The 12,120-nt window shown below is 37.2% G+C and overlaps 1 protein-coding gene across 3 annotated transcripts in view; it reads left to right on the forward strand.

The window, feature by feature from the left end:
• ATP10B (ATPase phospholipid transporting 10B (putative)) overlaps nucleotides 1-12,120 on the forward strand; it is a 70,930-nt gene that overhangs the window by 21,055 nt on the left and 37,755 nt on the right. For 2 of the 3 annotated variants that reach the window (XM_015876344.2, XM_015876342.2), the window contains exons 2-3: nucleotides 1,744-2,037; nucleotides 2,945-3,139. In XM_015876344.2, the coding sequence (XP_015731830.1) occupies nucleotides 1,763-2,037; nucleotides 2,945-3,139 (470 nt within the window). In that variant the 5' untranslated portion in view covers nucleotides 1,744-1,762. Of the gene's footprint in view, nucleotides 1-1,743; nucleotides 2,038-2,944; nucleotides 3,140-3,852; nucleotides 5,257-12,120 lie in introns of those variants that run through there. The other variant, XM_015876339.2, reaches the window with a different exon arrangement.

The raw sequence follows: 12,120 nt of genomic DNA on the forward strand, positions 1-12,120 counted from the left end.
GGATCAAGAATGCTTATAAATTGTTTTGCTTTCTAAGTACATATTAACCCATTATCACAATGACAACTGCTTAACACTGTAGTAGCTAATCATTCCACAGGTGAATACTGTTACTGCAAACACAGTGAAGTCATCTAAAGTCTATGGATAAGTGCTGGAATCCTAGTTTGTGGTGCACAGCACAAGTAACAGCAAGTCCAGCTTCTTTTGCTTGCTTGTTCAGATATTTACACCTTTTTGAACTCCTAGAAATTCATAGTTTCAACATCCCGTCAAGTTATCATAGCATTAGATCTGATTCATTGAATATTATAACTTAAATTTGTATCAATGAAGCCAGTACAACCAAGATCTGATAGGTAGAAATTGGTCATTCTACTCTCACTGTAGAGGATCCCTGGGTGTTGCTGTGTGACATGAACTCTCAATGATTTTTCTGAGCACCTAGTGAGCAAAAGTGCATAAACCTTCCTTGTTTCTTGCTGTTACCACAACCCACTTCAAAGGTGTTAGTGCAGTTCAGTAGTCTACATTTCCCCATCCTGTGACTGTATCACATACATGTTTTTAAATATGGCTATGTTTGTTGTTTTTTTTTTCCTCTTTCTTTCTTTCTTTTTTTTTTTTTCCTAAAGGAAATCACATTGCATTCAGTAATAAAGGCATTTTGGATGAGGAAGCTGAAAGCTGAGGGGAAAAAAAGACACAGCCTGTAATAAAGGCATAAACTCTTTCAAAGTACACTATTTTGAAATGAGTCTATTGAGACTTGCATGAGTTAAACACTAAATGACCGTAGTCTAAGATTAAATATTTAAATATACACACACACACACACATATATATATATAAATATATATATATATAATTTCCCACAGCCCAGTTGAGGTGGGTTCAGTTCACAGTTCTGGTTCAGAGGAACTGTGAAGTTGCACAAAACAGTGTATTTCCTTGTTTTTTCACATTTGCTGCTTCAGCTTCACAAGGCAGCTTCTGGTCCCCAGGCTCCTGCTGCTGAGATTCTACTGTGCTTGGATTGAGCATAATAAAACACTGCTGGAGCCTGAGTGTCCTGGCCATTCGATTGCAATTGTGAATGTGTGAACAAGTCAGAAGACAAGTGTTCAGTGATAACAGGATTAGTATTAGGAGATTGAATTCTTTTATCTCTCCAATGATTGTTTTAGTGCTGCTAGGCATTTTCCATTTAAATGAGATTTCTATGGAGCTTCTAGAAAACTATTATGAGAACGTACAGGAGACTAAGCTGATGTTGCAGTTCATTACTATCTGAGATTTGAGATTCAACACCTGAGTCTGTCATTTTTTAAGTGTGAAAAGAAAAAGTATTGTAAGGAAGTCTGAAACTCTTGAAGAAAAATGCCTGAATGGATTTGGTGGCTGTTGATGACTGAAGAAAACAACACAGATTTTGTTTACAGAAAAGCTGTTGTTCACATCTGTTAAACTGATTTTATCTATGTTAGTTTCCTGTTATACAATACAGAAAATGGAAGTGGGCTTTCTTTTGCCTGGAGATAGAAATGGATTTTTCATTACTGAATATTTTGTTGTAACTCTTATTCCATGCATTCTCTGTAGAAAGTGCTGAGCTCAAAGGCTGATCATGTAATGGACTGAACAGTAGCATTGTTGTTTTATACCTCTGCTAGCAAGGTACAAAGTGAATTTTCTACTAGAAGGGAATTGGCTTTCAGTCCTTGTTGTGCATTTGTCTTTCAGCCTGACGGTCCTGCTGTGAATGGCTTTGTCGGTAGACTCAGCTTTGTACCGTTGGCAGCATCTTGGAGCCAAAAGTGCCCCCCAGACTGTGGCGGAATCAACACCTCTGCTGTTTTCTGTCAGAGACAGACTGAAACTCGACTTAAACAAGTGGAGGATTGTGTTTTCCAACAATGGGAGACAGCAGAGAAGCTGGGACCAAGCTACTAGGCTTTATGCTGGAAATAAGATACAGACTACAAAATACACGTGGCTTACTTTTTTGCCCAAAAATCTTTTTAGGCAGTTTCACAGGTAAAAGTGACAATCATCAAGTGGTATATGAAGTATAAGAATTCTTTCTGAAACAGTGATATTTGGAAATGATAGAGAAGGGTTGCTTCTGTAGCTTCCATGTGTTTAAAATTTAGGAGAAGACTCTTTGTAAAAAAATTGTCACCTAATTCATACTGAAGTGGAGGCTTAAAGCAAATAAGTAGTAGGTGGTGTTCTAACCTGTGCCATGGCCACGTTTACTGCTTCAGTACCAGAGCAGCTTTCCTTGGAAAAATTTCAAGTTGCATATCACAATAACTGGTAGTTCCATCTTCATCTCTAGAACTGATATTTCTGTTCTCTTAGACTTATACCTTCATGATTTGATCTTTCATTTTCCACACATGGAATTTTGAGTGAATCCCAATGTGAATTATGAATGTATGTTTTCTGTACTCGTTGCATTGGTTTATTTTTTGAGAGTTGTAAGTGGTGTTGTTTTTCTGTGGGGTTGTTGTGTTGTTTGGTGTGTTGTCTTTTTCTGTGGGGGGATGGAGGGCTCCATAGTAATTTCTTTGTTTGCCCTTTGCTGGAATCTATGATTATTTTCAGAAGTGAGTTTGTGGGAGAACATTAGAGAAGATTCAGCTCCTAGACATATGTGTGTGTGTGTGTGTGTGTATATATATATATATATATATATATATATATATATATATATATATATATACACACACATTTGTACTATTAAGGTAGTTATAATATTATGACAATATAACTCACAAGCTTTTCTAAAGAAAAAAAAATAAGCAACTCAGTTAAATAATTGATTATTTAGGAAAAGGATGAGGTTAGAGATGTGAAACAATTAATGCTTATGGCACGAGATGAGGGATTTTAATTAAGAAGTAACACCTTTAATCCCTTTTTGTATCTTTCTTTACAGGCTAGCTAATGTTTATTTTCTCTTCCTGGTGGTTCTAAACTGGTTCCCACAAATGGAAGTCTTCCACAGGGAGATTACAATGATTCCTCTGATTGTGGTGCTGCTTGCCAGTATGATTAAGGATGCTACTGAAGACTATAAAAAATACCAATTCGATAAGATGATAAACTCCTCTAAAAGCAGAGTATATGACAAGTAAGTAGACCAAACCATTTATTCTCCTTGAGTTTGGTGTGTTGGAAAATGCTTGTTTTGATTTTGTAACAATTCCCTTCCTGACCTTTTGGAGTACAGGAAGTTTGGAAGAGCTGTTATAAAAGACTTTTGTTCTGCTTCAGAAAGTGCTTCATTTATCTCACTCAGGGTCAGAGTTATCCTGAGAAGCTTTGTTCTATATCACAGATTTATGTGCTGATACACCAGTTTTCATTCCAAGTTTCCATACCAGTTTACCAACACAAACAGTATCATCTCCCAGTAGCAGAAGGTTCTGGAGGAAGTCTGGAAAGGATCATTACGGTCTGTTTTTGTTTTTTAATACACGGAAACAACATCTTTCAGAAATTTCGTGATAAAACCATTTATACAAAGTTAATAATCAACTGCATTTATGCGTTCAAGGTGATGTGTAGCCAGGAACTAAGCAAATTTTATAGCATTTCCAGTTAGCACAGGTGATCAAAACAACACATTTTCACTCTGGAAGTGGTACAACACCCACTTGCAGTAAGCTGTGTTGTTTGCTCAGTACTGACTCAGAAGGAAGAAGTATTTTCAAGTGCAATTCTTATTGCAACATTTCGATTTCATCAGAGTTTCTTGTCTAAGTACTAATTTGACTTGAGACTACCTCACTTGTCTCTACATAACACAATAGGAGCTTTGCTTTGTAAGAAGTTTAAATACTTGTGCCTCTTCTATTCTTTCACATCTCCTTATGTCCAAACCATAGAGGAAAAATTACTGTGAAGCCTTCTTGAAAATTAACTCTCATCTGTGCTGATTACTTATGTGGCAAGGGCACAAGGTCCAACAGACTGAAAGAAATGAGAGTCTGCAAGGAGAAAAGGGTGAGAAAGGTCAGAGTTTGAAAAGGAAATGGGAGTCTAGAGGCTGGTCTAACAGGGGAGGAGCTTCAACCTGTGGGGCAACCTGGGTAAACTGCTCTTAAATTGCCTATGTATATTTATAGTTCTTTCTACTAGAAATTTTGTGTTTGTATTAGTGAGTGGGGAGGGACCGGGTGCTTGCTTGTTTGTTGTAATAAATTAAGTTATGAGCTTGAAAGCAAATAGTAGGATGGAAGTAACTAATATCATCTGTACAGAGGCTCATAGTAAATTGGTTGACTTCTGTACTCAGAGCTCAGCCCTTTACCTTTGAACTTCCTGGATGCTAACAGGCTTATAAAACGATTCAGAAACACTTAGAGTGAATGGTGAAAACTGCGTGTATGTTCTTAGTTTCATCTGTGCAGCGCTGAAACAGAGGTACTTCATGTGAGCAGACACATGATTCCAGGGAAATACTCTGGGGCCTCCAGGCATGTAGTAACAGGAATAACAAAACATTCAGGATGTTTTTCTCGTGTGTGACGTGTAGCCTTCCCAGCAAGCTTTAGGACCCGGAGCAGCTGGGTCAGGAAGATACCTGTTCACAGGCAGGTGGATGCTGGAGTCAGCGACAAGCAGCCCTGGGCTCCCGACAGCTTGAGTCTTCCCTCCACCACTTTGGAGTTTATGTGGGTTACTGAACTCTACTAGCTTTGTTAGCCTATGACTTGAGGCTACTTTTTGAGAGGACAGCAAGATGTCAAGGAGGAATTTTCCAGGCTGCTTCTCTAAGATGGTATGGAAAAAACATTTTTTCAAGGAAACCTGCTGTCAGTGTGTTGCTTCAGACACAGAACCCCAAAATGAAGTGCTGGAGAAGAGAGGAAAACTAAAGAAAAGAAGGAAGAAAAATGAAAATAAGCGAGTGATCATCTCCAATTTGTCTTTTGGAAATATGAAGTGGAAGGAAAATCCAAACAGATACTATGACTCCAATAAAATTAAGACCACAAAATACAGCATCTTGACTTTCTTCCCTAAAAACATCTATGAGCAGCTTCACCGCTTTGCCAATATTTATTTTGTGGTCATTGCACTACTGAATTTTGTGCCGGTGGTGAATGCTTTCCAACCAGAAGTTTCTTTGATCCCTATTTGTGTTATAATGGCCATGACAGCCATTAAAGACGCTTGGGAGGACTTTCGGCGGTATAAACTAGACAAAGAAATCAATCACATGGGTTGTTACATTTACAGCAGGTGAGCTTTTTTTTTTTTTTTTTTCCTTTTTTTTCAAACAGCTTTTACTTTGGAAAATGTTGACTTGAGATCTTTTATCAATTGTGAGGTTTCTTGTTTAAAGTATCAATTAATGCCTGCTAGAAAATCACAGTGATTAAGTGAAGTGGTATAAAGTTGCAGTGACTAGATAACACCCATACTTGGTCTGATAAAAAGATGTTCCTATTTTGCTTAAATCTATTGTTCAGACTGGAAAGGAAAATTTTTGTTTCATGGCTCTGCAGTGGCTATTGGCCTCTTAGACGTGGAGTGTTTAAATAGCTGCCGAGCCCTGGAGTTCTAAGGAATTTTCAGCAGAGCTGAATTCTGCCAATAAGGTGCAGAACAAGATTTGCACAAACAATATAGCACAGAACAAGATCATTCATGCAAATGGGTCCTTGTTTGCTTAGAGGCCATGAAACCTTTGAAAAACATTGCTAGTGCTTTGAATTAATTTCAGTTTTATATTCCAGTCTGCAGGCTGCCTTCCAGTTGTGTTTTTGGGTTTTCTTTTATTTATTTATTTACTAGATTATATGTTAAACAAAAATGAATATAAGCGTATTTTAAAAATTTGAGGTAGTAACATATTTCTGTTTGATCTTCTCTAAATGAATTATCTCTAAATATCTGTGACATTTTCAAAATGTTTAATGACCTCTTAAACTTAGGACATTTGTTGTATTAAAACTGTTATCAACATAGAAAATGGCTTCTGCCTCCTTAAATATCACATAGGGTACCAGCAGAGCAAAACTTATAATTTACCTGAACTTTATTTATCATTCCTCCAGTTAATCAGCAGTGCTTTATACAGTGTATGTTCTCACAAGTAGGATCTTGTAAATCTCTAACTTTTATCACAGAGTTCTGCCATTGCTGTTTCTTGCTCTTGCATGTGTTTGTCGGATTTTTATTTTCATATCCTGCTGGTTAAACAGAGAAATAATGGATTTGCTTACTTTTACCCCAACATGCAGATAATGATGTGTCAGAATTAAAATCTTTGCTCATTTTGCCAGCGTATCTGGAAAAGTGGGCATTTTACAAGTTTCTAAATATTGCACATCTAAGACTTCTTTTCTCTTCCACCATGAAGACTGTCGATAATTCTCGTTCTTTGAGTAGGTACCTGAATTGCTCCTACCTTTGATGCTCTCAGAGTTATATTAATCCATGGAGCGATGGATGATTTGTTGAGACCACATAACAGGGAATAGTAGGTGATGCAGTAGGTACTAATGAATGCATTGGCATGGAAACATTACTTCCTCTTGACATAAAGCAATTGTGTTAATTTATATGGAGAAGACTTTTACCTTGAGTAAATGAGAATTAGAGAATACAATATAAACTGTTTTCATGTTAAAGAAAAATGTACGTTATAGCATTACAAGGTACAAACAGATCCAGATCCAAGTTGTAGCCCTTTGTACTTTCTTATGCAGAAAGATGAGACAGCACATCTTAACATTGCTCATCCCATTCCATAGGAAGATCTTTGATCTACGAATAAATCTTGTGTCTTACCAGAGTCTTATGGCCCAAAGCAGTGACGTAAGAGAAAGAATGAATATTAGAGTGTGAAGGCTTCCTTATTTTTCTATCTGGAAAAAGTGTTGACAATTGTAATTGCCATCAGATCTGTAGTTGCAGCTTATTATATAATGAATAATTTTAATCAGGCTTCTATAGCTTTTAGGGAAGCTGGTAGGTCTTGTTCTTCCTGCTAGCTGCAAAGTCATGGAAGAGTATGATGGCTTCTAATTTTCCTCCTTGTGAATCATCTGCCATAGGTAATTTTTTAACATGAGTGAAAGTTTTTTTGGGGGGGACTGTGAATCTTGTTAATCTTGTGACACCAAAGAATCTTTTGTAATAGAATAACTCCTCTTCATCATAAGATGAAAATTTAATTAGATTTAAAGTATTAATCTTGGAGAGTAAATTGTCTTCATTTCAGATTTCAGAAACAAGAACTCTAGTTCCTGTTCCATAAAACATAAAGTGCACTCCCTTTGCTGAAAGCCAAATGTCCTCCAAAAATGTCTTGAACACCAGAGGAAATGCTGCAACTTGTCTCCTTTCAGTATGGAGCAAGGGAAATTGAATTCAAGTAGACTGCCCTGTAAACACATTACTTCTAATTTTCTTTTCACAGAGGTCAGCTGGAATGGCTAATCTAGCCTGCTAGTCAAATGAAGGAAAAGGCACTTCAAGTAGTGTACTTAAAGAATGCTTAATTGGAGAAGGAAAATTAAATAAATAAATAAATAAATAAATAAAAGAAGAAACAATAATATTAAAGTATCTTGGGAGTTTCAATACCTTAGATCTGATGTTTGATTGCAGACATTTTACTTCCTGACTAAAAGGTTTTTGAAATCATAATTTGTATACAGACTGTTGTGCTGCTAGATTACATCACGCTAAACCTCTATATGAGAACTAAAATACACTTGCTTCTTTTCTCTTAGTCTTCTTTTAATTATTCTTAGTCTTCTGTTAAATATACCTAGTCTGCTTTTAAACTTTTGTAGGAATGAGGCTTCTACCACTACAATATGTGATTATCGAAGCATTTTCTAAGATATTCTGCTTTATTATCCTTCTTTAATTGCATTAAAATTCCTCAAGTGACCTGGTTTCATGCAACCCTAATTATTCTTCATCATCAACATTTAATTATAGTTTTCATGCATGTGTAATTTCTATCATGTTCATTTTGCTACTCCCAGACAGCTTTTAGGCAAGATATGTATACGGAACACCCTTTTAATCTGTCTTGTCAGTCAGTCCCTCCACTCCTATTTTGGTTACTGTTCTCTGAACTCTGTTGAGTTTGTCCCTAACTAACTAACAGGGGCCAGCACTGAGTGTAGCATGCAGGTCTGTAAGTGAATGCCAAGCCAACAGTTACTAAAAGCTATTTAATCACTTCAGCATTCCATAATGTTTGAGAAACCACTTGATGTACGTATGATTAACCTGTGGGCTGGGTCTGATGTTCCTCTAGGACAAAGCTGTAATGGTTGGCAAACACTCCATAACATCCAGACAGGATTTTACATCAACTTCACGCTTCTAGAAAATTGAACCTTAATTTTTCTGTTTATTCTGAATAGATGTTCAGGTTCAAGATGGCAGATCAACATGCTTGATTGAACATGCAAAAAGAGGTTTGTTGCCAACGTTTTCATTTTAAGTCTTCATCAGCAGTGCTGAGTTCTTGCTTGTTGAAGAACAATTTCTTTTTACTCTATTATTTTTGTTTTCTAACAAAGCACAACTTTAAAGACTAGGGTTCTGCTGGGGGCTTAATTGGATTCATTTTGTACACCAAGAAAAAGAGTCTCAAGCTTGTGGTCTGCTTTAAGTCCTGCCATCTTCCCTCGGGCAAAATTGCACTGGATTTGCTTTGGCACAGCCACATCAAGGCTTCTGTATCTTGCTGGTGCTTCCTCTGAATGGCGGATGAATATCAACAACAGGGAATCTCCTGGCTTCATACCCTCAAATTGAACAGTTGTTGGGGGGAATGGCTATGGATGCTTGCTAAGTTCTTTTACTTCACTGACTTCTAATAAGTGTTATGGTTCTTTGATGCTGCTGATGTCCGTAAGACTAAACAGCCTCCTTAGATACCAAAATGATGGCAACATGGTATAAACCAGGGATGAATTGGAATGGATATTTTGACTCAGGTGGTATCTCCAGCTCAGGAATACTGTGTGAAGTTGTTCTGTATTATAAGCTATGGGCAGATTTCATGATCAGTTCCTCTTCAGTATAGTGCCACCCTCAAGTTCTTAATCTGCTCCTATGTTGTCATTTTTTCAGGGTTGTTATGGCAGCAGCTCCTAACCTTGCAATTCATAGCTTTGAAATGGTATTTGAAAGCTTAGTGTGAAGTTTTCCATTTAGAATCCTTGACAGTATGCGTTCAATTTGTATCTGCAAAAATAGGCTGTAATGTTTAAATACCTGTGTAATTCCAGATGTTTGTTGCATAGCACTGAGTATGGTGGAGCACTTTTGATAAAGCGATCCTTGAGGGTGACCATTTTCAAACATAACATGCAAATGAATTTGCATACAATAAAACACAAACATTTGGATTTGCCTGTATGTTAGTCTGATTTTATTTTTTTTGTCCAAACTGTCTGATATTACAGTCTGGTGGCAATTTACAGGTGTGAAAGGTAGAGTAACATCTTTACTACAAACTGCAAGGGAAGCTGACTAGAACTTTTAGTAATTCAGAGGAACCAGACCTACTGAGCTAATAGGTCGATGTAACCATTATACATGGTGAAGGTTTCTGAAGTGGCATGTACGTGGAAAACAGTTTTATTTAATCTCCTCTTGGGAGCAGCACAATATTTTCTTACTTCCTCCTATTCACCACCCCTCCTGACCCAGTCTTTGTTTGAAGTTCATTTTTATTGAATCAAAGAATGTGAAATGACTTTGTGTCAACAATAATTTATTCTTGTTCCCCAACAATTTCCAGCCACAGAAGGCTTTTCTGTATGATTCTTTCTCCCCTAAAATACCTTCATAAAATCCATTCAGTTCAGTCCTTCTCATCAGATATGATGAGTCTAACATCAAATTCTGGCAGACTTCTCCGTGACTGTTCCAGGCTGTCTCTTTCTGTCTGCACTACCCTGTGATGGGTGTTGTTGTGCTACCTGTTATTCCAGGGCAGCCAGGGAATGCTTTTAAGTGTGGTGGTGATAAATTGACTGGTAAAGGAGAGAAGGTAATGGAGAGACTTTCATCCTAGCATAACTTTGATGTGCCACAGCCCTGATGCCTTTCACCATGAGAATCAGACTTTCAACTCCCTACCAACTGAAAATCACCACGTGTTGTTATTTTATTGCATAAATATGTGTGCCTTTTTTACATGCCTCTCGTCAAACCATCTTAGACTCACTAAGCTCTTGTGTTTGTCTAGCAACCAAAGCATGACTTATGAGCCTTAATCAGTGAATGGGAAAAGGGCAGTATTCCCAGTTATGGGAATTAGTGAAAGGAAACTGTCTCATTTAAAAAATCTTTTGGGGTAATTGGACCAGCATTGTTGTGGGGTGGAAGAGGTTCCTTGTGCTTTTCTTCCTTTTATCCGTTAATAATTCTCAGCAAAATTTTAGAAAGCCCTCATGCCATAGGAATGTTGATCTTACAGCTCCAGCTAAATCTTTCGGAGAATAGAGCTCTCTACAAAGAAAACGTGCTTTACTGAATTTTTTGTTCACTGGGAGAGAGGGACGCCCTTCACCTGAATGTAGGCCTGGAAGACTAGCAATTCCTGAACTAAATTTCCTATGCAACTGAAAACAACTTCTTTGATCTGGAAGAGGTCATTTGGCTTTTCTGACTCACTGTCTCATCTGTAATTAGTGTATGAACCAAACCTTGAGCCACAAGTGCAATGTTTGTTTCATTGGCTGTTACTGGAAAAATTATTACAAATCTATGATTTTTGTGGTTTATTTTATTAACCCAATTTCTGTAGGCTGACGTAGAAAACAGCCAGCTGGGTAAGGCCTATCTATAGCATTTTGTGAGCAGGAAGTGTTCTATAAACAACAGAATTGTGCAAGTGCTGACGTAGAGAAAAGTAGGATTGCCCTGCAGATGTCCTGGCAAACAGCGTATGCAAACTCTACGTGACATCCAGATGTCTGGGGTAGCAAGACAGCCCATCTGCTTGTACTAAACTACTTCTGCAATCATGCTTTAAACAAATGAGGAATTCTACCAGGAAAGCATTTGATATGGGAAGAGTTCCTTGTTGCTTAGTGGCTTTCTTACATTAGCTTTAGCATCCACTTTGTTGTGCAATAAATTCTCATCATGTACCTGCTTAAATATTTTTCAAGTAGAAACTGTTCTGGAATATTTTTTTCAAAGATCAGCAACATCAGATTCACTTACGGCAAACATCTGTTTCACAGTGTGATCTTTTATATCTATTGTGGAGCAAAGGGAACAAGGATATGCATGTAAGTAGAGTCAGCAGAAAGAACAAACATTCAGGAATGAAAAAACAATGTAGGAAGGAAAAATCATTGCTACAATACCATTATTTAGCAATTATTAATGACTCTCCCATCTAGCACCAAAGATTTTCATGTAGTTATGGGAGTTTTTCTGGATTTTTTGTTCTTGTTTTGCTTTAATGAAAAGTGAATACCACTGGGAAATGCGGAGTATTTAACTGCATGTGTAACCTTTTCAGGAAGCAGTTATTTCATGTTGCTTTTAGATAAGGATATGAGCCAACTGCAACAGATTGCCTGACAGCATTAGGGCTGACTCCTCTTTCCCCAAGATCAGAAAAGCAGGTTAGCATGTGGTAGACTTTGGCCAGGCTCTGAAGACACACTTGGATGTATGCCTTTGAACTGTAGCAAAACATTTTATCTGCTTTATCATGGCTCCCCTTCTCGTAATACACTTTATTGAAAGACTAAATGAGGATGATTCAAAGCTTAAGCAAAAATGAGACTGAGTCATTACAGAAAGCATTTTACTGTGAGTGTTATAAAGTATTTTAGCATTTTCCTTCTTAAAGAGCAACATACAAGATGACAATTATTTATATTAAAAAAATAATTTCCACATAAAAGACTGGGCCATTGCTGCCTTTATAGTTTTCCCTTTAACTAATTCTAAACTGTATTCTGCAGTTCTCAGTGTGTTTTGATGATGAAGAGCAGCTGAGAGATCAGTTACTGAAAAGGTTACTTCAAAAAGTATTGCCGTATCCTGAACCATTGAACGCCGGTTTGCTGATGAAATAGTCATTTCTTTCCCTCAAACCCTAAC

Source organism: Coturnix japonica, chromosome 13, assembly GCF_001577835.2.
Source record: "Coturnix japonica isolate 7356 chromosome 13, Coturnix japonica 2.1, whole genome shotgun sequence".
Lineage (NCBI taxonomy): Eukaryota > Metazoa > Chordata > Aves > Galliformes > Phasianidae > Coturnix > Coturnix japonica.